Raw genomic sequence first — 26956 nt, 5'->3', positions numbered from 1 at the left:
TTCATTTTAAGATATTACATTCATTTATTTTGTGGCTAAACACATCAACATTTGTGTGTGTGTGTGTGTGTGTGTGTGTGTGTGTGTGTGTGTGTGTGTGTGTGTGTGTGTGTGTGTGTGTGTGTTTACTGCATGGATCTGACAAGGAAAAGAAGCATTTGGTGTGAAAATGTTTGTGCATATGTACCAAGGCTGAGAAGAACACTGAAAAACCATTACCAAGTATGTCAAAGGGGAAGAGTGAAAATGCTTTGGGGATAAGAAAAGATCAGAGAGGGTTCACCCTACAATGATGCTGGACAGAAGAGGAGAGAAACTCACTGACGGTATAAAACAGTCCACATAGATTGAAGAAATTGAGACTAATATTAAACTCTGTATTAATAAATAAACACTAATGGCATCACTATGGCTAAAACTTCCTAATACACAAGTTTGTTCTCAGTAACAAAGCCCTGCAGAATTCAGGGTCTCATCACGACATCTGCTGGACAAAAGTGTCACTGCAAAATTTAATGAGCTGTGGTGTGAGTAAACTTCATTAATCATCATAAACTGAAATTGTATTTTACTCAGTTAGCTATACATCTGTGATTTAGTTATTAAGAAAGTCAAGTGATTTTTTTCTTTCATGCCTCAGCCCACCAGGACCACACTGTTTCTCCGCTATAATTGTTAATATACATTATTAGAGATTTGACACAAGAAAACTAATTCTGTAAAGATTATTTGCAGTTTATACAAGATTTTAGACAAATTACATTAAAATGTGCTTGTTACTGACAAAGGTGTAGCAGCGAGTCAGCCACTGCATTCACAATTAGGAGACTTCTCATATGATAATCTTATCTACTGCAAATTCAGTGTATGTTGGCTGGTGTTAAAAAAAAAAAACAAAAAAAAACACATACCTGAGTACATAGGAGGGGCGCAGCAGACAGGGATAGCCCACCTGGTTGGCGAAGGTAAACGCATCTTCCTGTGAAGGGACAGAAAAGTGTTACATTACATTAGACTGACACTGACTTTTATCCGAACCACCTTACAACTGCTATATATGTCAGAGGTCGCAAGCTTGTAGGGCAACTAGGGGCTAAGTGCCTTGCTCAAGGACACATTGGATATGTCGCAGGGGGAATCGAACCCTGGTCAACCACAATAAAGGCATGCGTCTTTGCATCACCTGCCTAATATTGCGTAGGTCCCCTTTTAGCCGAGCAAGCAGCCCTGACCCATCGAGGCATAGACTTCACAAGACCTCTGAAGGTGTGCTGTGTATCTGGCACCAAGGCGTTAGCAGCAGATCCTTTAAGTCCTGTAAGTTGTAAGGTGGGGGCCCCCATGCATCGGACTCCAGCACATCCCACAGATGCTCGATTGGATTGAGATCTGGGGAATTTGGAGGCCAAGTCAACACCTTGAACTTGTTGTTGTCTTCCTCAAACCACTCCTGAGTCATTTTGCTTTGTGGCAGGGCGCGTTGTCCTGCTGAAAGAGGCCACTGCCATTAGGGAATACCGTTTCCATGAAAGGGTGTACATAGTCTGCAACAATGCTTAGGTAAGTGTTAGGTGTCAATGTAACATCCGCATGAATGGCAGGACCCAAGGTTTCCCAGTAGAACATTGCCCAAAGCTTCAAACTGCCTCCACCGGCTTGCCTTCTTGAATAGTTCAACAAGATAATCAGTGTTATTCACATGTCAGTGGTCATAATTTTGACTTCTCTGTGTCTAACTTTTTAACTAAGATTTGAAACACATTCGATTGCTCCAAAACTTACAGTCACTGAGCTACAAATCATTTTAAAGCAGAGGAGGAAGAACCATCATTCTAACAAACACAAAAGCAACAGAAAACAAAAAAGTAATTATTTAGTAAGTATTTAGTAAAATGTGTATTAAACGGACGACACGAAATTGGTGTTAGGTGATGAAGCTTTCTAAGCCATGGCTCAACCAGTATGATGAAAGTCACAAAGAACAAACAAAGGATCAGTATCAAATCAAAGGTGTGTGTTTGCACTCAGCCTCGTCCCTGTAGTAAAAACTCTTTCATACAGCAAGCCCCATTTTAGCCATGCTCAATTCAGCCACACGCACAGAACTAATCAAAAGAGTAAAAGGGAGCGTAGAAGTGCTCTAACAGACAGAGGAGCTGCAATTCATCTCCCTTTCGATTTTCTTTTCTTCCATTCAGTTCACATGAGGAATGAGAGAAGAAAGACTAGCAGTTGTGGAGGGAGTCTAGCTTTGAGAGAAAGACGGTATGTCCTCCTCCTCCACCTTCTCATCATCATTATCATCATTGCTCTTTTTCTCTTCTCCGTCTCCGAGCAAGTCGAGCATTTCTCTCTCTATCATTACCCAGTGTGCACTCGCCAGGTGGAGTACCATTAACAAACACAAAACAGCCTCCCAGAGATGCAAGAACCATCTCCCCGCGGCTATGCTAGAGTTATTTCAGCCCAATGAAAACAGTTTCTTCAAGATCGGCAGGGAAATAGAATATGTAGGTAGACTCTGGAGAGCACACAGAACTGTGTTTATCTATGTGTACCGGCTAATCGCCCCTCAGTGGTTACTGAATACATGAGCGACGGTAATGGAAGAGACATATTTCAGAGCTGACATTTCAGTGCTCCTCGTGTTCTACAGAGGGGACTGCCAGAGCTTCATTGTGACTGAGCCACGGGTGAGTTGAGGGGGCCAAACACAAAAAAGACGCTACACAGGACAGTAAGTAATATGGCACAGTGGCCTTTATGAGGAAGAAAGTTCTACAAATAATAAGACAACTTTGTCTATAAGGAATGGTGTACCTAACCTAAATTAAAAGGCAGTGTTGTGTGTGTTTAGTGTGAGGTAGTCAAAACCAAAACAAAATACATTTTTGTAAATATATAAATAAAAATACTATACATAAACCCAATACGGAAAACCCAACTTTTAATTGTTAGTGATGTCATGAACCCTTGTTGGGACGTACAAGCATATGAAATTATTTCAGGTTACACCTTACTTTATACAATAGGTTTTCATATAGGTTTCTGTGTATAATGCAAATATTAGACTTTCTTAAAGAAGATGCATATGTACACAAAACTAAATAAAATTATAAAAATTACCTAGATGGGAATGTCTTTTAGAAGCGAAACACATTTGCCTGAACTAAACAAACAGCTAACTAATAACTAACTTCAGTTACTCGGGGAAGTCATCCTTTTACTGTTTGTTTCCAAAAGACAGCCTGCAAAAACACCTGAGCGGTCAAATCAATTGAACCCTGAAGTTTACTGGTTTGGTGTGATATTATCTTAGAGTTAGAGGCCACAAAAAAACTCATTCTGATGCCGCTCCACTACACTCACACACCTTGTAAAGGAGAAATTTCTTAAGATCTTCTTAGCGAATTGTCACAACGCATATCATGCTAAAATATATCATTAAACGCCCTTAATGTTCATTATTCTTTTGTTTTCTCTCACCAGGGAGCTAAGGGCCCTCCATGGGGCTTGGGCCACCCCGAGGTCATCCAGTATGTTGGAGAAGACGGAGCGTTCCTCTGCCCGGTCGATCTGCAGGGGGCTCGTCCCCAGAATCTTCACGCCATTCAGGTGCAACGGGGCAGCCAGGTTGTTGGGGATCTGGCCTCCAACTGACACAATGCTGCCAGAGCAACCCTGGAGAGGAGAGGATGGGAAGAGAATAATGTAAGAATGCAAGAGGATAGAGCAGCAGGTAGAGTAAAAGAATGACAAGTGGAAGGAGGAGAAAGGACAGGAGAAAGGGAGATACTCTGTCAAGTCTTGGACCCCCTGCCACAGACCTATCAGCCAGATTAACGGTCTGTGGCCACTTCCAATTATTCTGGCCACTGATCACACAGTGAAAACACGAGACAAACAAAAACAGTTGATCTCAGTTGTGCCCTGGGTTTAGTTTATCACCAGAGATGGAGTGTGTGTTTGTGTGGGTTCTTTTTGCAGCATGCAGCCCCTATTCCTGTCTAGCTGATCCAGGGGGATGCTGTTTCCATGGCAATGCCAGGTTGTATCACTTCATTATTCATGGGCCTGCTCTCCTGCTCCTGTCCAGGGTTTATCTCCATGCTCTAATGCCGTATTTATCACACACACACACACAGAGAAAGCAAGAGGGGACTGTAGCTGTGAGAGAGGGATTGATGGTAATGCTATCACACTGAACAAACAAACACTTAATCACGCTCTGATCCCATCACAACTTTAACTGGATTAGAATTCCTCTGCAAGGGAAAGTCAATGGACGTTGCTACGCACACACACACACACACACACACACGCACACACACACACACACACCCACCCCCCCCCAACATAAATACACGTAGATGTACACCGACAATATCAGGGTAACTATTCATACCCTTGAGCAGGTTTTGCAATCTTAAGGGTGAGGTGGGCTTGTGTAGCAATGGGATGTAAGGTGAAAAGTATGTATCATGTAGTCAGGTCATGTGTGTGAAATCACATCAGTCCTATATAACATAAAAAAAAACAGCTTTTTTTCAACATTTTAGTTTGCACTGACTTTAACATTCATTTACACAGGAGAAGCGTGTTTTGTGATACTCCGTGATAGTAGCAGACTTACAGATGACATACCTCTGAATCTTCGATACAGTTTCTGTAAATAAAATCAACTTTTTTCTTCGTCATGACAGTTACCCTCATAAAATGACCCAAAAGCCTTAAAGTGATGTAAAACGACCACCTAAGAATATATTTACCCAAAAAACTATTTAGCAAGCACTTCCACATGATCTATGTCAGCAGGCCTCGAAAACCCATAAAAAACATCCACATACTTGTAACTGCAAAACCTTAGCTCAAAAATCTTACAAGAGTGTATCTAACATTGATCACTGATAATATCAGTGTAAAACAATGGTAGTTGTGGCGTTTTGGGTTTTCAGTGGAGGATTTGACAAAAATCTTTTCCTTAACAAAAACTTAGAGGCATATAGGTCATTCGTATATATTTAGTTGGAACTTTCAGAAGTGGCATGTATCCATGTGTGTCCTAACCTCCTGTTGGGTGATGTCCAGAATGCGTTCCAGGGTCAACTCCTCAAAGTAAAGGCGGTCACACTCGTCAAAGTCAGTGCTGACCGTCTCGGGGTTGTGGTTGACCACCACCGTCTTCTTTCCCATCTGCCTCAAAGCTCTGATGCTTGACACCGCGCACCAGTCAAACTCTACACTGCTCCCTGGTGGATCGAACAGTTGGCCATAAACAGGAGTTCACAAATTTAGCATAAGAAATAACTGTGATAAGCTGCATGACTGTGACATTTGTCTTCCATGTAAATTATATTTTGTCTTCTGTTCATGTTTAAAAGTTGTCGTGTACAGACGTTTGTGTTTAGACCAAATGTTCTATGAACCCTAACACTTCCTGGACAACATCACTGTATTAGAGCAGATAACCAATCCTTGCCAATGCAGTGCAGCTTATATATGTAGTTTGGTTGAATGGCACTGGTGGAATTAACTTGTGGTTAAAACACTTGCTAATTATTATCATATTTATAAAAACTTGTATCTGACCAGCATGAAAATTATATGAAAGTGTATTGTTGGACTCACCAATGTGGTAAGGACCACAACCAAGAACCATAATTCCCTGGTCTTTAAAGTCCAGATCATGCTCCTGATAGATTGGATGAAATTACAAAACCATTGTTATTGATGCACTTTTGTGAACGTCTGTACATCTTTAGCAAAGCAAAAAAAACCTCTTAAAATTAATATTAGTTATTTTATTCGTTTTTAAGTGTTTGAATTGGTTACGTACATAAATACATGCATCGTAATGGTACCATAATACTACATACTCCACCATGATAGGTACAATACAGGTAGTTGGTCATGGCCGGATACTCTGCTGCCAAGGTGTCAATCTGAGAAGAGGGATCAGAAACAATAAGAGGTTAAAATGAGTAATTCATTCAGATATAAAATCATTCTTGTCCGCCACACTCCTACAAAGTACCAGTAATGTGCCATGTAAACCTGTTCACTACAATCACATACAAACTCCATACATAAAGACACCAGGCATCTTTAAGCAGAGTTCAGACCCAGGACCTTCTTGCTGTTAGGTGACAGTGCTCATTTGTAATGGTTTCTAAATAGATGATGTACTTTAAGTAGTATTCCTCTTTTCAGAGTGTTAATGAGTACATTTACTTTGGATACTTTTATTACATTATTATCTCAGTCTATCTGACCTTCGCTGACCTACGCTCCAAGAAGGAGCCCAGTGATGCTCACCTGTTTGACCCAGGGTCTGATGCCGTGACTGAGCCTCAGCTCTCTGGCTTCTTTCTCACTGGAGCCCAGAATCTGACCGACCTGTAGGTCTGAGAATCCGTCCTGCTTGGCCTTCAGCAGCAGCTCCTTAGGAACTGTGCCACTGTAGGAAAAGACAACAAGTAATGTTAATTATGCAGCTGTTTCGCAGCCATTCAGAACCCCATACAGTTTAAACATTGATTCTGTGGATTTCTTATTTATTAAATGAATAATCAACCAATTCCTGTCTCAAAGAAAAGTGCAAAAGATTCATTCTGGTACTACAAAATGGCAATATCAGCAAAGTAGACATTAGCAGAGCCTGTCAATCGTCTCTTAAGCTTAAACGTTTAATGCACAACATTCCTGACATGAATGCAGTAGTGAGGAAAAAGAAAAACTACTGGGAAGGATGAAAAAAAATATATATATGTTTTCCGTCAGTCCCTCTCTCGTATATCTGTATCCACTGAACCAAGCGGGTCAATCCAGCAAGTGGGTCATGACTGGCTCGCCTACCCAGCGGTGTGGACTGCAGGGAACAACCCGCCTCAAAGCAATCAATAACAAATGGACAAACAAGGCGCCGAGTTGCCAGAGCATCAGGTTGGCAAGTGCAGCCATTTAAAACCCATTTTGATCAATAAAACTTTAGTGTGAGCTGTTTATCAAAACCATAAAAGACGTGAAGAAGAGGAGAGCTTTTTTTGTCATTTTTTTAAGAGTTATGTATTATTATCATTATGTATTTTTACATTTTACAATTTTACTGATTAATCAACAACATACATTGTATTGGCCATTGTATTGCTGATATGGTTTTGGCTTTATTTTCATATTCAAATATGACGATTCATAACGGTACAAGTCAGTACATTAACAAAAGAAACTTGTGTTTGTTTCGACCAGTATCAAGTAAATTACTGTGTGTGAAGCCTAGCTTAGCTCACAAAGATGGGAGGCTGGGCAAATAGCTAGCTTCTGCGCTAAGTGGAAAAGTACACGTTTCAAAATTGTATTATGTTTTTTTAGCAAGCTAGCCCACAATACAGCTAAACGTCAGCTGAGTTTTGCTCAGAGTTAGGAAAGCCAGTAAGTTCACAGTGAGGACAAGACAAGTGATATTCTGGTGCAGTTACTGGACTCTGATTTGGCCATAAAATACAGTTCCGGTAATATTCAATATCTGCTTATCAAAACCATACTGAAATGTTTCTCTGTTCCTGAGCATGTTAAATTAACAAGATACAGTGTGTAAATACAACATTTAAGGAGTTGTTGGAAGGCTCTTGACAGAGCTCAGCTAACTGTACCCTTTGCTTTCAGTGTGTGTGCAAAGTTAAACTAAACGCATGAATACATGGTGATAAAATTTATATTGATCTGCTCATGTAACTCCCACTAAGAAATCAACAAGCGTATTTCCTATAATGTCATAGCATTCCTTTAACCCTAGGTAAACACAAAATTAATTCCTATTTCTGCTAAACCACAACTTGCTCTCCCTCCTCCTTATCTGAATTATTTATGACCTTGTAGCGTAACAATATTGGAAATGTCAACTGTGTTTTAACTCCCACTGCACATGGCTGAGCTGAGAAATAAACACCAGAAACAACAAAAGGCGAGAGCAGCGTGAGTTCTTCTGAGTCAGGATCACAGAAAGGAAAGGAATTTGATCTGAGAGCTTGGTTGTCTTGTGTACATTTACTCCCACTGCAGGAGCTGTTTAAAGTGAGAGTGAAATACTTTGCATGCCATGAACTCATGTACATACACCCTCACACACACCTGAAACACAAAATACACATTAAGACAATGTGCGAGAGAAGAAAAGGGACTAACAGATTCTCATATATGCTTATAAAACACGCACATTCTAACTAAATTTTAATAATGGCAAGAACTAATTTCTGTTTTATTTCACACTTTTCATTTAGTTACATTTTTACTTAAGTTTGAACATTAAAATGGCACTTGTGTGTAGTATAATTGCTGACCTCACCAACTGAGTGAGTTCTTTTAATTGTAATTCATGTCACACACAGGGCTTGTGTACCTAATTATCTCTGTCCTCATACGCAGGTTTATAGTCAGGTTGTCATATTACGGAGTTCTGCGTTGTGTAATCAAACATTAACAAAACAAATGTCTCTATGGAGGACATGGGAAAGGGTGCACCCATCATCCATCTGGTTTCGGACCAGTCTCACGTCACCAGACGCAAAAAAACTGATTTGTGTGTTTATGTCTATATGAGTAAATCTGATCATACCGTTTTTTAAAGCTAAATGTCGATACAAAATGTGGAATATGGTACAGGAATAATATTGGTGCACCATCTACTTTGATTCCTGGTTCCTGCAATGAGAGGGTTAGACTTCTGAAGAAGTCATCTTGGACTTAAGGAAATTGTGATCTGTATTTCTTCGCTTTTTTGAGGATTTTTCTAATTTCTATCAATAATTATCTTTCCGTCCTAAATAATGTCCTACAGCAATAGAAGATTCAACACTCCAAGACTCCTATGAGTCTGTTGACCAGTAGAGCCTGAAGCCCACCTGTACTCAGTTCCACCAGTCTGGCAGCAGCCTATTGTAGTGTGGCCATCCCAGTGTCCCCTGCTTCAGAGGCAATGGAGACTACAGTCTTCCATATGTCAGTGTGTTGAAGTGGGCGCCAACCAGACGGCCAGCCATTAATTATTAAACAGTAGAGTCTGAAGGAAGCCGCAGGTAACCTGTGGCTGAGCCATGACAATTCACAGTGGCTGTTCAGGTAAGAGCCCGAGGGCAGAGAAAGAAAGCAAAAAAGAGTGCGAGAGAGAACCATGGGAGAGAAAGAGAGAGAGACGTGAGGAGACTGGGGTCCATCTGATTTTTTAGGACCCAACATTTCCCCATTGAAGAAAATTCAGTAATTTCTAGAAAGAACTGTGTTTCTCCCAAATTCTATTTTTAACACAACCTGTGTTGTGTGCAGGAGAATATGGTGTATTTGAGGAAGCATCCTGCAGTTGGAGATGAGTGCAAGATTAAAAAAACAAAACAAAAAAACAGTGCTGCATAGACAGGAATTACATTTATGTCTATATTTAATTAAATCAGATTTAGTTTCCTGAGATTTCCAGAACTCTGTGGACACAACTACTTGCAAGTAATACAAATGTTCATTAAGTGGAGTGTTGTGTACTGTATTAGTTGTAACGATCCTGCTGTGGCCTTTGCTGAAATGTTTGTATTTTGTCTTTTAATGCTACAAATGTGGGACACAAGAAGTTTTCCTATAAGAGCCAGAGTAACACAATGGTTAAACTAAATTTAAAATAAAATTAAATAAAATAAATACATAAGAACGTAGTTTCACTGCAGGATTTACAGAGTTGTGGTCAGACGATATTCAAATTAGCAGTGGATGACATATCTGTAGCAAAGTTGCAATATTAACCAGCAAACCAACAAAGTCCAGGGCAGAAATAATTGGGCAGGTCACAAGGGGATAAATGTATATGACAAAAGAAAAGAGACTGACAGTGACAGAGCCCACTTCGGACCTAATAAGTAATTAGAATATATTCTATAAAATTATAATAATCCACAAGTTGCCTGCCTGTGGTGCTAGACTGCAACTTTAGGGTTGGATGGATGGATAGTATTTTGGAGGAGATAGAGAAAGCAGAGAGTCAGACAGATATGATAAAGTTATGTGCAACTTTTACTCTAGTTTATGAGGATGTCACTTCACTCACATATAGGCAGAGACAGAAGTACTGAGCAAGCATACATATTGATACACATAAAATCACAAGCTAAACATCAAATCATATAATTTAATTTCCTAATTCAACATTACAAAAAGTGTGTGTTGTTCCCCCCCGTGTGCATCTGTGTGTATATGTTACCTGTTGTAGTTAGCCAGGTGCTTCTCCAGCTGTGTTATCCTGCGCAGTTTGTGGAGGAACCACTTGTCTATGGATGTGAGCTGGTGGATCTGATCAACACTCATGCCACTGTGGAGGGACTTAAAAGTGGAGACATGAAACAGACTCAGCGTTGCATTCATCCTTCATCATCATCAAGTTCATCATTCATGCCCCTTATTAGATGCGTATGATAAAAGAAATCATGCTACAAATCATTCAGCGAACCCTCACTGGATAGGAACAGTCATTCAGAGCAGTCACTGTAAATAATATGTTTTTATCCATTACTCGTTCAAGGTCTCTGAGTAAAATATATAACTATATATAGTAATTTATTACTTTGCCAGTATTGGCCTTTTATTAAAAATCAGATATCAATCTGTGTCATTATCCTGTAATATGACAGAGGCAGTGCCCTGACAACAGCTAGTAAATATGTTTTATCATTTTTATATTAGATGTCTGGCCAGAGAAATCACTCCAGGTTAGTGTGGGAGGATTTCACTCAGCAGTCTGTAAAAGCTACCTCACAATGATCTGCTAATCAAGCTGCAAGTGATTCTCTTACTTTCAGTAGGGAGTTTCAGTGTGTTATGTAATTTGAGAGTCCAGATGCAAATGTGTTTTTGAGTGTTGATGCCTGAGATACAATACCGGAAACATATCAGAGGATTATATCAAATTTATAATCCTCCTGTATCTTTTTGCTACTTATCATAGCTTATGTCTGAATATCTTTTTAGGAGGGTGGGTGTGTCTTGTGGTCTCAGCTGTTTACATTTTTATGCTTTCCCCCAACATAACAACAAAATATTGTCTCAAATTGTCTGGAACAAAGGAGCATAGGTTTTGAAATCAAACTGGTACGGACCAGAGAGGTTAGCTAAGACAGACTGTGCTGACCACCTTGAGGCATTAGAGCTGGTGTTGGATTGCCTGGAGATAAGATGTGGATCATTAATCCCTAATGCTGTCACCATCTTCAATGGTCTCACGGCATATTTAAAGGGGACAAATATATCTCCACTGCGAGGACACCAATCTCCCACAGTTGGAGGTTGCGACACTGACACAACCTCATTCTGATCTTTTCTCAGCTGGTGATAAAAGCATGTTGAAAGTGCTGGACCTGCAGATGTTTTTCACCTTGCAAAAGTGCTTTTCACCTTCATCTGATTCTCTAAGGTAAAATATCAGTCTATATTGAGCAAGGACAGAAACAGACTTACAGATTTCAGATGATTTGATTTTGATTCATTCCCCTGACATTTGTACACATTTGAAAAGGCCATACTGTCGAAAGTTAGACATAAACCCTAGTTGTTCTGTGTGTTCCCCAAGTACTTTCTCGCCTCCTCCTGTGCATCTATTTAACTAAATCCAAATTTCAAAGACAAGCAATTCCATAGAATTTGGCATTCACAACTAGGCATGCAAGTAGGCCAGGGACACATTTTGCTGTACACTTCATGTTTTTTTCTCCATGATAATTACTCTGTTACACTACAAAATGTGATTTTGATGAGAAAACTCTAGTCAGTGTCATTCATTATTAACGTTATGAAAGGCTAGTATACCTTGGCGAGGGAGAAAATGCGGGTGATGGAGGGCACAGCCAGCTCCTGTTGCAGGTCCTGGGTGTCGGCCCATGCTTTCTTGAGTGGCAGCCGGGGCATGAAGCCATCCACTGATGGATGACACATTCTCAGGGCCTTTTGCACACTCTCCTCGAAGGTCCGGCCCACTGCCATCACCTGAATCCAGAAGAGGGAGATACATCACAGAATAATATGGGTGTGAAAGTCTTGTGAATAAACAAGTGAGTGAGTGAGAGTGCTTATCTGCAGATCCTCCCCTACCTCTCCGACACTCTTCATGGCACTGCCTATTTCATGGGACATGCCATGGAAGCGGTCCAGGTCCCAGCGGGGGATCTTGGTGACAATGTAGTCGAGACTGGGCTCGAAGCAGGCTGTGGTCTTCTCCGATACGGCGTTCTTGATCTCTGGCAGGGGGATACCCAGAGCCAGCTTAGCGGCGACAAAAGCCAAGGGATACCTGTGAGATCAAAATCAACTAGTGGTTGAAGTTTCTGTGACATATAAGTATCATTAGCATGATCACACAGTAATGATTGATTAATGAATGGTGCCTTGTTGTATTTAATCCTAAACTTGGTCGTGCTGGAAATCTCCGAGATCTTTTTGAACAATTGTAGAAATCCTTCCCTGAATTAAAATCAAATTCATTTATATCTTCAGATATTATGTCATAGCACGTCCAGATGTCAGTCTGAGAATTCCAGCCCCACTGATGCGATACCAAGCACTACCTGTTCAGCAAACAACTGTGAGGGAAATAGAGTCAGTGTGTCTACAAGATGGACCAGCTGCAATGTGATTTGAGAAGTGTCTTTGGACATCTTGATATCATGTTTAACAACAGAAACCTCACACTATTGAATTCCATTGTAACATTCATAAATTTAAGCGGATCTGTGTCATTTTCTCCATGAAGAACTACAAACTTTATCATGTAGGATATTTATATGCAACTGCCCACTTACTTGTGTGTGTTAATTTTTACTGTATGTATGCATTTTATCTTGCATGTTTATGGACACCCCACATTCAATTTCTAAAACGACTGAGGACCAGCCAACTCACTATGTATTGTATTTATTCTTCCAGGTGGGTAAATGTCACATAGGCATACATATGGTCAGTAATGTAGATGTTCAATTTTGTGTATCGTTATCCATGTTACATATGTAGTTGGTAGTTATTTGCAGAATTTCGCAAGCTAGGTGTCCTACTAGGACGATTTGACACAAACTTGCAGTTTACGATGAGTGGTTGTCTGATTTTACCTGTCAGAACATGCCGAAGGGAGTCAGAATCAGAAGGTGCTTTATTGCCAAGTAGTGTTTTACACATAGGAGGAATTTGCAGTTGACATAAATATATCTAGAAATATATAAATATGGAATAAACAATGCAAGTTATATAAGAATAATAAAAGAATAATAGAAAAAATAATACAACTATTTGCAGAGAAAGAACAATTCAGATATTTACATGTTCATTATTTCGGGTTTGTGTTGTACAGACGTACTGCCATGGAAGAGAATATTGTGAACATAAATATATAAATTGACAATATAAAAATATATAGAACAACAATTAACAAGAAATATGTGCAATGTGCCATGTTTTTAATTGTATTAATTAAATAATATTTACATATGTAGAGACTTTTGTATTTTATGAAAGGGGGGAGTGTCAGAGGGGGACCTGGGCCTTGTTGATGAGGCTAGCTGCAGATGGGAAGATGTTTTGTGTTTTGGTCCTGATGGTCCGCAGCCTCCTGCCAGAGGGAAGAGTCTGAAACAGTTTGTGTCCGGGGTGAGAGGAGTCAGCTGCAATCTTTCCTGCACGCTTCAGAGTCCTGGAGGCGTACATATCCTGAAGTGATGGAAGATTGCAGCCAATAACCTTCTCTGTAGAGCCAATAATTCGCTGCAGCCTGCCTTTGTCCCTGGCAGTGGCAGCAGCATAACCAGATGGTGATGGAGGAGGTGAGGATGGACTCAATGATGGCCGTGTAGAAGTGCACCATCATTGTCTTTGGTAGGCTGAACTTCTTCATCTGCCGCAGGAAGTACATCCTCTGCTGGGCCTTCTTGGTGAGGGAGGTGATGTTCAGCTCCCACTTGAGGTCCTGGGAGATGATGGTGCCCAGGAAGTGGAAGGAGTCCACATTGGTGACTGTGGAGTCACACAGGATGATGGGGGAGGGTGGGGCTGGGCTCTTTCTAAAAATCCACAACCATCTCCACTGTCTTCAGAGCGCTGAGCTCCAGACTGTTCTGGCTGCACCAGGTCACCAGACGGTCGATCTCCCACCTGTAGGCGGACTCATCCCCACCTGAGATGAGCCCAGTGAGAGTGGTGTCATCTGCAAACTTCAGGAGCTTGACAGACTTGATGACTGGAGGTGCAACTATTGGTGTACAGGGAGAAGAGATTGAAGAGGGGAAAGAACGTAGCCTTGAGGGAAACTTGTGCTGATGGTCCCGGAATCAGAGACATGTTTTCCCAGCTTCACATGCTGCTTCCTGTCCGTCAGGAAGTCAGTGATCCATCTGCAGGTGGGGTCAGGCATGTTCAGCTGAGAGAGCTTGTCCTGCAGCAGGGCCGGGATGATGGTGTTGAAAGCGGAGCTGAAATCCACAAACAGGATCCTGGCGTAGGTTCTTGGGGAGCCCAGGTGCTGGAGGATGTAGTGAAGGGCCATGTTTACTACATCATCTACAGACCTGTTGGCTCTGTCATGACTCCTCCGCTCAGTCCACCAGAGCGGAGGAGTCATGAGGCAGAAAACCCGGGGATGGGGATGGTGTTCGATTAACTCTCAAAGCAGCAGTAACACTGGTTGAGCTCATTTGCCAGGCAAGAGTCATTGATGGAGTGAGGGGCTTTGGGTTTGTAGTTAATGATCTGTCTGAACCCCCTCCAGACAGAAGTGGCATCATTTGCCGAGAACTGGTCCTTCAGCCTCTCTGATTACAGTCGTTTAGCTTCTCACACCTCCTTGCTAAACCATTACTGTAAACGCCCCGGCCCTGTCTCCACTACTAAATGCCTTCTCCTATTCCAGCTGACTGAGCTTAGCTGTGAACCAGGGTTTGTCATTGTTATAACTCAATCAGGTGCGTGTTGGTATAGAGCTGTCCTCACAGAAGCTGATGTAGGACATCACAGCCTCTGTAAACTCATCCAGATTGTTGGTAGCAGTCCTGAAAACATCCCAGTCAGTGCAGTCCAAACACACCTGAAGATCCTCTACAGCTTCACTGGTCCACTTCTTTGGTGTCCTCACCACAGGTTTACAGAGTTTTAATTTCTGCCTGCATGCAGGAATCAGGTGGACCGTGTGTCCCAGTGGAGCACGGGGCACTGTGTGATAGGCACTGAACTGTGGTGTTCTCCTCTCTGGCTGGATGTTTTATAAACTGTCTTCTTGGCAGAGGTTTCCTTTGTTAAAGTCACCAAGAACAATAACAACGGAGTCCTGGTTTGTCTGCTCCACACATAGTATCCGGTCAGCCAGCATGCGGTGTTGCATCGTGCACGTTGGCCTGCGGCAGAATGTAAACACCGACCAAAGTGAATGAAGCAAATTCACCAGGGGAGTAAAACGGTTTACAGTTAATGATAAAATATTCCAGATCAGGAGAACAGTGCGGCTCAATTACTGTCACGTCGGTACACCAGCCATTGTTAATATACAAACAGATGCCTCCACCTTTTGTTTTGCCAGAGAGTTCTGTGTCGCGGGCCGCTCTGTACAGTTGGAAGCCTGCAAGCTGCAGTGTCCGGTATCAGTCCACACAGCGACGTCTCCGTGAAGCACAGAACAGAAGATGAATAAAAGTCTCTGCTTTTCCCCACCAGTTGCTGAAGGTCGTCCAGATGTTGCACAGTGTGCGCACGTTGACGAGAAATATTGCCGGTAGCGGTATGCGGAGTCCCCAAATTGTTTTTTACTGGTAATGATAAGAATTGTAATAAAGGAGCACTTTCGATACCCCCTACAGCTTGGATGTCCCGAGATCAAAGCTAAAAAATAAGGGCGATAGAGCCTTTGCAGTGGGCGGCCCCATCCTATGGAACAGCCTCCCCCATGCATATTAAAGCTGCACAGACCTTACAAATGTTTAAATCGCTGCTTACGATGCACCTTTTTGCAGTAGCTTTTAACCTTCCTTAACCTGGTTTCTCATTTTTTTTAAAGTGTTGTTGTTTTTTTCCCCCTGTGATTCACTTTGGCTGTAGTAATGTTATTTATGTATTTGACATCCACCCTGTTCAGCACTTTGGTCAGCTGTTGTTTTTAAATGTGCTATAGAAATAAAATTGACATTGACATAGCATAGGTCATTTTTAATGGCCTATACATAACAGCCTATTGTATGTTTATTGTGATTCTGTTAGCTTATTAATTTTAAATGGAATTATTTAGTAAATGTATGGTTATTACTCTATTTTGATATATCGAGATTTTAATAATAACAATAACAATAATAATATTGTTATTGTTTAATATTGTCATTTGTATTGTTCCAACTAAGTTTTGTTGGCAGTTAATAAGAACTAGAAAAACCACTGAAGACCAGCCAACTCACTGTATTTTATTTATTCTTTAAGTATAAAATCATTTCTAAAATATGTGTGTCTCTATGACAGCTTGCACTCTGTAAACGTCACCCCTACAATGGATGAGTGTTTGATAGTCGTAGAATATTCATTTAAAACAATATTCTCCGTCCACAGCACACAGTTTGCTTCTGTTATCACACCACTGCAGCACAGCCACAGTTTGTGAAAGTCAATCAACCAGTCTGATATAATTTGGTGTCATTTCAACTTTCTTTAAAACCAGAAACCTGTATGTCTGAGCTTAACTGATCTGGCCTAATAACCACTTTCTGTGGAAAAGTCCATCAAGACACAAGAGATATATATATATATATATATATATATATATATATATATATATATATATATATATATATATATATATATATATATATATATAGTCTTACTAGCCTTCTAGAAGTGTGTGCCTTCTGTTTGTATACATGTATTCTCTCACCCAGTGGCTTTGGATGCCAGAGCGGAGCTTCTGGAGAGCCGGGCATTGACCTCAATTATACAATACTCCAGGGAGGACGGGTGTAGGGCATACTGGATGTTGCATTCGCCTATAATGCCAAGGTGACGAACCACTTTGATGGCCGTCTCACGGAGCATGTGGTACTCCTCGTTGGACAATGTCTGGCTCGGTGCCACCACTATGGAATCACCTGAAGAAAAAGAAGAAGAAGGGGAAGGATCAGGACTAGTAGCGTCTTTAAACAGTATTAATGTTCTCGGAACTTGGTTTCGGTTAATGAGAAAGATGCAGAGACAGAGAAAACACAGGATGATATTGTGCTGACTGTGTTGTAAAAAAAAATTAGAAACCATCAGCTGAATAAACACCACATAAAGCAACAACAAAACGGAGAAATTGTTTTTACTTTGATGACAACAGAATACAAAAAGCAAGCAGAACTTAATGTATGTCGTGCATATTGTAGTACCTGTGTGAATGCCCAGTGGGTCGAAGTTCTCCATGTTGCAAACGGTGACACAATTATCAGCCACATCTCTCACCACCTCATATTCCACTTCCTTCCAGCCCATTAAAGACTTCTCCACCAGGATCTGACTGCTCATGGCTAGAGCCTAAAATAAGCACAGAATAGACAATAATGTGAAGACCCATACAATATAATTCAATATAATAGCTCTGCAATGCATCTAATACTTATTACCAATGGTTAACATTATTCCTTATAAAACCGTAATGAAATCTAAATGGGATGTAAGGTAATAACCCTGACATTGACAGGTCTTGAGCAATCGTCTGAATGTACTCAAAAAACATTTTAATCACAGAAAATAACATTGAAAACAGATTGGGTGACTTATTTTGGCAATAACTACTCCAGTAGAAATAATTAACACTGAGAATATGTGGTTGAGAAACCACAGTTACACATTTCGAAACACTGAACCTGTTAACATGGTTATTTATTTAGAAACAATGATATCTGCTGCAAGGAGGTTTAATGAATCTTACACAGCTTCACAATTTAGCATCACAATAGTCTTTAGATTGCACTGCCCAAATTTGTTGATCTGATAAATCCTCTAAAAAGGACTTCGTTAAAGTACTGAGACTCTAAATTGCATATTCAATTCAAAATGGATAACTTCTTGTTACGTTTAGGCTACATCTCCAAGAGTTTAGTTTTTTTGAGTATTTCAAAGGGGGTGCTTGTTGAAATTTTGTAGGGGGCGTCAGTGAGCCATTTTTCCACACCCACACCCCAGAACCATATCAGACGACATAATCCAACCCTTCTCACACACATGCCAAGTTTTGAGTTTTCAAGCATCCCTAGCCATTTGAAGGCTAAAAAGTCTTTAGGGGACACTACAGCGCCGATGTGCCACCCTCAAGCCCAAATGTCATCAAATCGAAAAATTTTGCAGCTCAATTGCAGGTGCAAAGTGTCATGACTTTTTAAGCATCCTAAAGGCCTCAAACGTTTAAAAATTTTAATTTATGCAGGAAATGCAAAATGGCTGACTTCCTAATGATGAATGATTTCCGGCAGAAACTGAAATGCGTTTTTTATGATGAGAGCAATGATCCCCCAAATCTAATGAAGACCAAAGCAACTTTATCCTAACCATTTGGGGGCGCTATAGAGCCCCTTAGACACAGCCAAACTGCAGAACTTTGCAATTTGCCACCAAATTCTGACGTGTGTGCAAAGTTTGTGTAAGTTTTTGAGCATCCTAAGCCACCCAGAAATGTGTTACAAAAGTAGAAATCAAAGAAGAATAATCTTAGCAAAACTGATGTACTGCTGTTCTCTAGTTAGCTTTGTTAGCTGTGCAGCTAACTTAGCAGTCCTATTTGCTCAGTCCGGAATTGGCACCAGAACCAGTGCCGGGCACGCGGGCAACGTAACCGGGCTAGGTAGATCACATTTACACGTGGTTATTCCAGTACCGGCTTACAAAAACAACTATAGTCAGATTATTTTTTCACACATTACACAATAAATCTGGAATGAGATCTCATACTACATTAAAGCAATAACCTTTATTGGAAGGACACACCTGTAACTGCTGATTCAAGTCACATTTACCATCTTACTCCATTAAGTCCTCTTCCCTGTCATGTCTTGTTTCTGTTGATTGTATTGTGATTTTGTGTCATGCTGCAGAAGGGGAACCCTGCTGTAAACCAGTTTTAATTGAATCACGCAAGTTTAAGTGAGTAATTTTAACATCTTAAATGTTACTTTCAGTCTTTTCTTGTATAATAAAAAAAAAAAAGAAATATTTTGTACAGGCTTCCAGTGTTTGATCTTTATTATTAACAACTTCCAAAGTCTTAAAAGGAGACTACTTTCCAGATAAACTACAACAACTGTGCCTTGTGAGGGGTTTTTGTCTGTTCAAAATAAACGTAACAAAAAACATGCTTACAGTTTCCCTAAATATAATTTTACCTACAATGTAGAACATTTAGTTGAGACTTGAAATGCTGTATTGCAGTGGTCGGCAATAGGTGGCCCGCAGGCCAAAGCTGGCCCGCCAGCAATAATATCTGTCCAATTACTTCTGGCAGATTACTTTGTTAGTGGCAAAAAAAAAAAATTAAAAAAACATTATAGTGGCTGCTGCTGAAACGATGATCTCAGTCACGACAGCAAAAGTTACTCACATAATCACTTCTTCCTAAGTGATTGTGCCTACAAACTAAAAGCTTGAGAAAGACTTTGCCACAGTACTTAATGTTGTGTTTAACTGAGAGCTTTTACTTTGAAAAGTTCTGAAGGAAATTCAAAAAAGTCTCTGGCTTGCTTGACACACTTCTGAAAAAGCTGTCAGAAAACGTGAGATCAGATTCATCAGAATGAGAAACGCAGGAATTTTCTCTGCCTGGAGATACTGGGGAAATGAAAATAAGCATCCAAAGGATGATTTGGACCAATCACAGGGGGAACACACTCCTACATACACTTAATGTGAACATGTAAAATGAGGTCTTTATAATCAATTTGTTGAAAAGGGAGAAAAACACCACAAGCAGGAAGCAGGGTTTGAACACACAACCCTTCTAAAGGCAGTCATGTGCAAATGATAAATTGACTACGTTCTGGCCCATCATCATCAGCAGCTTACACTATTACAGTCTGCAACTGACAGCATAATTAAAAAGAGAATTATGTTTATTTCTGAGGACAGTTAAAAAGAGTGCATTTACCTTGGGTTTTCATTTTGTATTTTTGTCTATGTTCAGAGAAAGATCTTGCGAACTCTATCTCTGCCCTATACTTGATACAATCCAGAGCGTACTGGCAAAGAAACACTGTCGTTGAAACATCCGAATGAAACAATAAATAAAATACTTTTAAATGCAAGACGAGGAAAGCAGAACATACAGCAAAAGTGCGTCCCAAATACACCAATATACAACAGTCTGGCACATTTTGTTCATTTTGCAGCCTGTGATCACAGATTAGACCCAACTGAGCTGTCAGATATAATGCTGGATTCTCGACCAGCACAAAAGAATGTTGCTTAGCAACAGCAAACTATTCCTTTCTTGGCAGAGCACCAAAGAAACGAAACATTTTCCAAGATCCTATCTTGTTTCAGGTTAATGCTGTAAAAATGAGTGATTGTATGAAACTAAAAAACATTTCTCAGTAAAAGTATAGGTAAAATGCTTCAATCCCTTGGCATAGCACAGCATGATCAATCATATGTAAAGAAAAGACAAAGTAACAGTTCTAACTGTGCCCAGATTTGCACACTATCCTGACACTGCACCATTTATTCTGACCTTGTGGGCGGTTTCTTCCAGCTTTTCTTTGTCAGCACACAGACCAGAGCCCAGACCTCCCAGGGCATAGGCCGATCGTAACATAACTGGGTAACCAATCTGCTCTGCCGCTTTCAAGGCATCAGTTACCTGAAAGATACACATAAATATTATGCTGCATTTCCCCTGCTCAATACATTAAAAATGCTTTAACAACAAAAATACAGAATCCATCTACACTAATATATATATATATATATATATATATATATATATATATATATATATATATATACACACACACACACACACACACACATACATACACACACACACATCATTTGTCTTTGTTCTTTTTTTTCTTGTTATTAGACTTACAGACTCCACAGCAAAACTGGGTGCAATCTTCTCATTAATCTCCATCAGTTTGTCAGCAAAAAGCTGTCTGTCCTCTGTGGCCATGATAGACTCCACTGGGGTTCCTAGGACCTTCACCCCATACTTCTCCAGGATGCCACGCTGGAATAGTTCAACTCCTGAACACCACACAAAGATCAATCCACAGAGATGGATGGTTAAACACACAGGCAATAACAAAAATGCAAACTCATGGTACAATAAGTGGAAAATCTTGCATTTACTGAGCACTGCATATGACATCTGGTGAATGCGTCAATATCTTAAGAGCCCTACAGTAACATGAGTTGCACATATCTTTGGTGCAAATAATGTCCAACCCTGTCAGTGTTTGTGCCTTGCACAGAACTTCACAAAAAAATGTAACCCCTATGCCTGACACACAATTAGTATTTCCCCTACTACAAAAAATCAGCAACCCTATACATTTGCACACGTCTCACCACAGTTTAGTGCAGTCTGTCCACCCATGGAGAGTAGGATGCCATCTGGACGTTCGTTCTTGATGACTTCAGTTACAAATTGTGGCGTGACTGGCAGGAAGTAGACAGAGTCCGCCTGCTTGGTGCCCACCTCGTTGGTCTGAACAGAGGCTATGTTTGGATTCATGAGCACTGTCTGCACGTTCTCCTCCTACAACACCACATTCACATGACTTATTCATTTGAAGGAAAACCAGTATGATGAAGATGAATATATAATAATCATTGTCAAAAACATCACATCTTGTGTTTTAAATTTGCTACTGTGGTTTTTCTACCTGGCATTTATTTCTAGTCGTTAAAATAAAGGAGTGACAGTGAGCCAACATGCACAGTACCAAGACATTGAAACAAAATCAGCTGAACGGAATTCAGCCACCCTCCCTTATTATTTAAATCTGTGCTTTTGCAACTGTGACATGTCTAATGTGAATAGAGCCCATTAATTCCACGTCATGGACTAGAATGGGAACCAAACAGTATGCACACCAAATTATTCAAACTTGGTGTGTATGAAAGGTCTTCTGAAGGTTTCCATAGAAGTCTGTTGTTGACAAATGTAATGACAAGACCAGTTCAGTTCAGTCTTGGCTTGGCAGGCGCATGAAATCAAACTCATCCATCAGTGTCACGTATGTAGTGAACAACAGTGTGGATTTGTGGATTTTATATTAAATAATTTAGAGACTCAACTCCTCTTTTCTCTCCCAGAGAGAAGCAGGGGTTTTGATTATCAACCCTCTACAGACAGCTGAAGAGACCCCAACAGAAGGGGGGTGGAAAGGTCGCTTTCCCTAAGTGCTACTCCTGAGCAGCCTGATCATAAAACTGGCACCTTTTGATCTACGAAGCTGATAACGCAGTGCCTGACTGTTAAATTGACAAAAGGGACATTAACCAGCGATTAGCATTTCCCTGAACAGCCTATCAGAACTCTCCTTAAAAGGGGACAGGAAACCCTAAACTGCCCCCCACACACACATGTGGCAACTGACCTTGCTCTGTGTTTCATTACCTCATTAAAGGGATACTCTTCTCACCCAGGTGTGACAAAATCCAGGACACCAAGGACAGCCCTGAACGTTATGTAAACAAAAACTGCAGTCTCCAAAGACTCTGAGAGGAAGCATTACCTGTTTAATTAAATAATCTTTTAGCTGCTTGATTACGTTTGCTTCTATTTGAGTCGTTATATTACCATGTTGTTGCTATCTGTTGTTGATATTATTACTGAAAAGAATCTAAATAAGTTACTTTTGCAGTGTTTTAATTTTCAGCAAGATTAAGGACACTTCATTTTTTGTGCAACAATGCTTGTTCACAATGCTTTCTCACACAATTCCTTTAGAAATGATGATAAAAGTCATACTACACGCTATTAATTGCCAGCTTGAATTTAAGGCCAAATGACTAAATTTCCCAGTTCCTAAGGAAAGATTGTTTTTGGATTAATCCAAGCTTTCCTCATTTAACCTGAGCTCCCCCAGTGGACGAAATAAGTATTACATACCATCGTCGGAAATGCCATTAATGTATAAATGTCACTCATTATTTATCATGACCAATAATTTGACAAGTGTTTTCCTGTTACCAAATGCTTAAACTTAGAACGGTACAACTGTTTGACCAGTGAGGTTTGATTGTGGGAAAATATTTGATTATAATAAATAGATTTTCTTTGTCTTTATAGACATATTAAAAGTTTAGAAAGACAGTCCCTCGGGAAACCAGAACGGCCCGCCCTGCGGGAACGAAGGACCGCCCTCTGGGGAACCACGCCCCAGACAACAAAAGAGCTCCACACGACATCGTTCGCTCTCCTCTCTTCCTCTTCGCTCTGCTCTCTGGACGCTTCGGCACGCGCCCCCGGCTTGCCCCCCTCCCGGCAACGCCCTAAGAATTCCACCAGCGCAACGAAGTCTTTGTTTCACTTGAAGCTACACACGCGAAGTGCCACAACATCGATTTGTCCCTCAGTTCCAGCAACTTTACTTTTTTTATTTTCTTTCTTTTGTTTTGTTAAAAGTTATCAGTCTGTTAAGTTACACTGGTCTAATTCAAGAACGACCAAGTTCCCTTTTAGGCTTTTTCGTCAAGCCAACCTCACCGTGGTCAGACTCAACCACGTGGTCTCGCCAGTGGCAACGAAGGACACCTGGAAAACAGCTGAATTGCCAGACGGAGGACAGACAAACCTTGAGGGTTTTTCTTCAGACACGGAGAACCTTGGAGAATCCCCTAGCAAAAAGCCAGGATCGGGCAGCTAGCGTGGGACCCGTGCAACAGGCCAAAGCAGGCCGCCGACAAGCAGTAAGACCAAACAAAGCATTCTGTGGTCAGGGATGTCCCATAGTGTTAATATTGTCTTTTTAACTCCTAAACTCATAGCTTACTTTCATTAGTTCTCCTCTGCTGTATGAGTCAAATGCTTCCCACAATCGAACCTCCATTCTCATTGTTTAGCCATTGTTTATTTCTCTGATGTATTCAACCACCTTTTTATATCACCTTAGTTAGTTAATAAATTCACTGTAATCAAGGAATTGTGTGTATTGCCTTCTTCTAAGTCCCTGCCAAGATAATTTACCCTTTAGATATGAGACTGACTGATTGATTTAAGATAATTGAGCGATTATTAACTAACAGATCACTGGTGAATAATTGTATAATTATTAAAAGCTACCTAGAGGTCCGGAGACTCTAGGTTAATAACAACTCCGATGGTGACCCGCGAAACGAGAGATTTATAGATTAATATGGTCTGAACATTAAAATTCATAATTGAGTATTCTCATAAATTTACCCAAATTCATAGGTAGTTTAGACATGCTACACGTAGCACCAAGTGCATTCATTTTAACATAGATAAATCCTTAAAATGAAATTTAAAAAAGTTGTTTGAGTTTTAATATAGGCTCTGTAATTTTCTAAAACAGCTGGGCACAGGATAAATATGTGTCAGATTAAACCCGCTTAACAGGATATTGGATCTTTTCAAAAACTGTATGCATATTACATTGATGTTGGTTGATATTTCCCTTGACAAGAGGATATATAATCAGACTGTGTGCATCTACACTATGTTCAGGCATCATGACTAAGATGAAACCTCTGATACCTGTATCTGGGTTATTGCTAAGGTGCTATGTTATCTCTTACCTTCATGGCCTTGATGGCCTGAGATCCAGAGTAGTCAAACTCTCCAGCCTGACCGATAGACAGACCACCAGAACCCAGTACAAGCACCTTTGACACCTGCATTTACACAAACAGACAATACATACTAATACAGTAACTACACAGCATGAAACTCCATTTGCAATTAAACATTAATAGTCTTTAACAACATGGTGATCCTGATGTAAAACTCATTAACATGTAACAAATAAACTATTTTCAGGTACCTATTTGATAAATTCTCCAATAACCTTTAACACCCTCAAAGACTTAATACAAGTCCTGGATTTTCGCCACATGAAACAAACCTAAAATCATATGCTGTTCGAAAGCAGGTAAACCTGCTGAACCTGTGTGATTCATTGTACCTGGGCTCTGGGAGGGATGTGGGGTTTCTTGGGCATAACGGACACTATGTTGGCGTCATTTCCTTTCTTGATCAGTGATATAAAGACATCAAAGAGGAACTGTAGAATCAATGAAAAACACCAATATTGTATGTAAGTGTTTATTATAACTTCTAATACAAGTCTTTTTTCCACTACAGAAACTTTGTACATTCAAACAAGACTTCTACTTTTACTTAAGTTGCATCCTGTAAATATTTTTATATTTATTAACTTTAAGTGTGGTATTCAGGTGCTTTATGCAGCACTAAAAAAGTCTTTAATTACCTCTGTGTCTGTGGGACCGCCTTTAGCCTCCGGGTGGAACTGGGCCGTGAAAACAGGCTTACTGTTGTGCATGATGCCCTGAAAAATATGCAGAGTTGATATAAGGAAACTAAAGTCAAAGCCACCAATATTCTGCATTTCATTTGTTGGCATTTCAGAAGCAGGCTAAATGCTGTTATTTTTTAAAATAAGGCTTGCAGGCTTTGTAGTTATTTGCAAGTGAAACTGAAAAACCCCTACAACAAATCTATCAAAATGCCATGTTGTCTTAGAAAAAGACTTTTACACAGAGTGAAATCAACCTCATTGGTGCCATCATTGGCGTTGATAAAAAGTGGGCTCCACCCTAGGGGCAGGGACTCGCTGTCTATGCCGTAGCCGTGGTTCTGCGCCGTAATGAATGCCTGGCCCGTCATCACATTCAGCACCGGCTGGTTCTGACCTCTGGGGAACCAGACATGAGTAAAACAGTTTGTATGACTGCTTTAAGGGAAACATTTAAAAATCTCTGAAAATAGATAAAAACTTTACCCTGCTAAACCTAAACAGTGTTTATGTACAGCAAGACTTAAAGGTTCCCTGATAAGTTTTAGACCTGTAATAGCACTATTGTGTTATGTAACTTGTGCACATGAACAAGGACGCACATGCATCAAGTGGTGGCAGTAACACATCAAGATATTCTGCCATGTGCCAACAAAGGCAGGGAAGAAGAAGACTGCACAATAGTTAGCATGGATGTAAACAATCCTGAATTTAATGTACATGAGCTTTGCAAATGTTTTATTGAGGAAGGAAATGTACTCGCCACTATTGTTAGATCTTACTGTAAGGATAGATACACTCACCTAAAGGATTATTAGGAACACCATACTAATACTGTGTTTGACCCCCTTTCGCCTTCAGAACTGCCTTAATTCTACGTGGCATTGATTCAACAAGGTGCTGAAAGCATTCTTTAGAAATGTTGGCCCATATTGATAGGATAGCATCTTGCAGTTGATGGAGATTTGTGGGATGCACATCCAGGGCACGAAGCTCTCGTTCCACCACATCCCAAAGATTCTCTATTGGGTTGAGATCTGGTGACTGTGGGGGCCATTTTAGTACAGTGAACTCATTGTCATGTTCAAGAAACCAATTTGAAATGATTCGAGCTTTGTGACATGGTGCATTATCCTGCTGGAAGTAGCCATCAGAGGATGGGTACATGGTGGCCATAAAGGGATGGACATGGTCAGAAACAATGCTCAGGTAGGCCGTGGCATTTAAACGATGCCCAATTGGCACTAAGGGGCCTAAAGTGTGCCAAGAAAACATCCCCCACACCATTACACCACGACCACGAGCCTGCACAGTGGCAACAAGGCATGATGGATCCATGTTCTCATTCTGTTTACGCCAAATTCTGACTCTACCATCTGAATGTCTCAACAGAAATCGAGACTCATCAGACCAGGCAACATTTTTCCAGTCTTCAACTGTCCAATTTT

The 26956-nt window shown here is 40.5% G+C and overlaps 1 protein-coding gene across 1 annotated transcript in view; it reads right to left on the bottom strand.

Annotated features, from left to right (window-relative positions):
- The window catches only part of cps1 (carbamoyl-phosphate synthase 1, mitochondrial), a 57539-nt gene that overhangs the window by 21801 nt on the left and 8782 nt on the right, over positions 1-26956 (bottom strand). The window contains exons 10-27 of the mRNA XM_046053694.1: positions 25766-25907; positions 25464-25541; positions 25158-25256; positions 24772-24867; positions 21574-21763; positions 21092-21249; positions 20735-20863; positions 17406-17550; positions 16916-17126; positions 12118-12316; positions 11836-12012; positions 10238-10356; positions 6316-6457; positions 5877-5942; positions 5629-5692; positions 5068-5249; positions 3487-3681; positions 912-979 (exon numbers count right to left, since the gene is read on the bottom strand). Of these exons, the coding sequence (XP_045909650.1) occupies positions 912-979; positions 3487-3681; positions 5068-5249; positions 5629-5692; positions 5877-5942; positions 6316-6457; positions 10238-10356; positions 11836-12012; positions 12118-12316; positions 16916-17126; positions 17406-17550; positions 20735-20863; positions 21092-21249; positions 21574-21763; positions 24772-24867; positions 25158-25256; positions 25464-25541; positions 25766-25907 (2460 nt within the window). The remainder of the gene's footprint in view (positions 1-911; positions 980-3486; positions 3682-5067; positions 5250-5628; positions 5693-5876; positions 5943-6315; positions 6458-10237; positions 10357-11835; positions 12013-12117; positions 12317-16915; positions 17127-17405; positions 17551-20734; positions 20864-21091; positions 21250-21573; positions 21764-24771; positions 24868-25157; positions 25257-25463; positions 25542-25765; positions 25908-26956) is intronic.

Source organism: Micropterus dolomieu, linkage group LG07 (genome assembly GCF_021292245.1).
Source record: "Micropterus dolomieu isolate WLL.071019.BEF.003 ecotype Adirondacks linkage group LG07, ASM2129224v1, whole genome shotgun sequence".
Taxonomy (NCBI): domain Eukaryota; kingdom Metazoa; phylum Chordata; class Actinopteri; order Centrarchiformes; family Centrarchidae; genus Micropterus; species Micropterus dolomieu.
The sequence above is the reverse complement of the archived record's forward strand: the minus strand, read 5'-3'. Positions and strand labels throughout refer to the sequence as shown.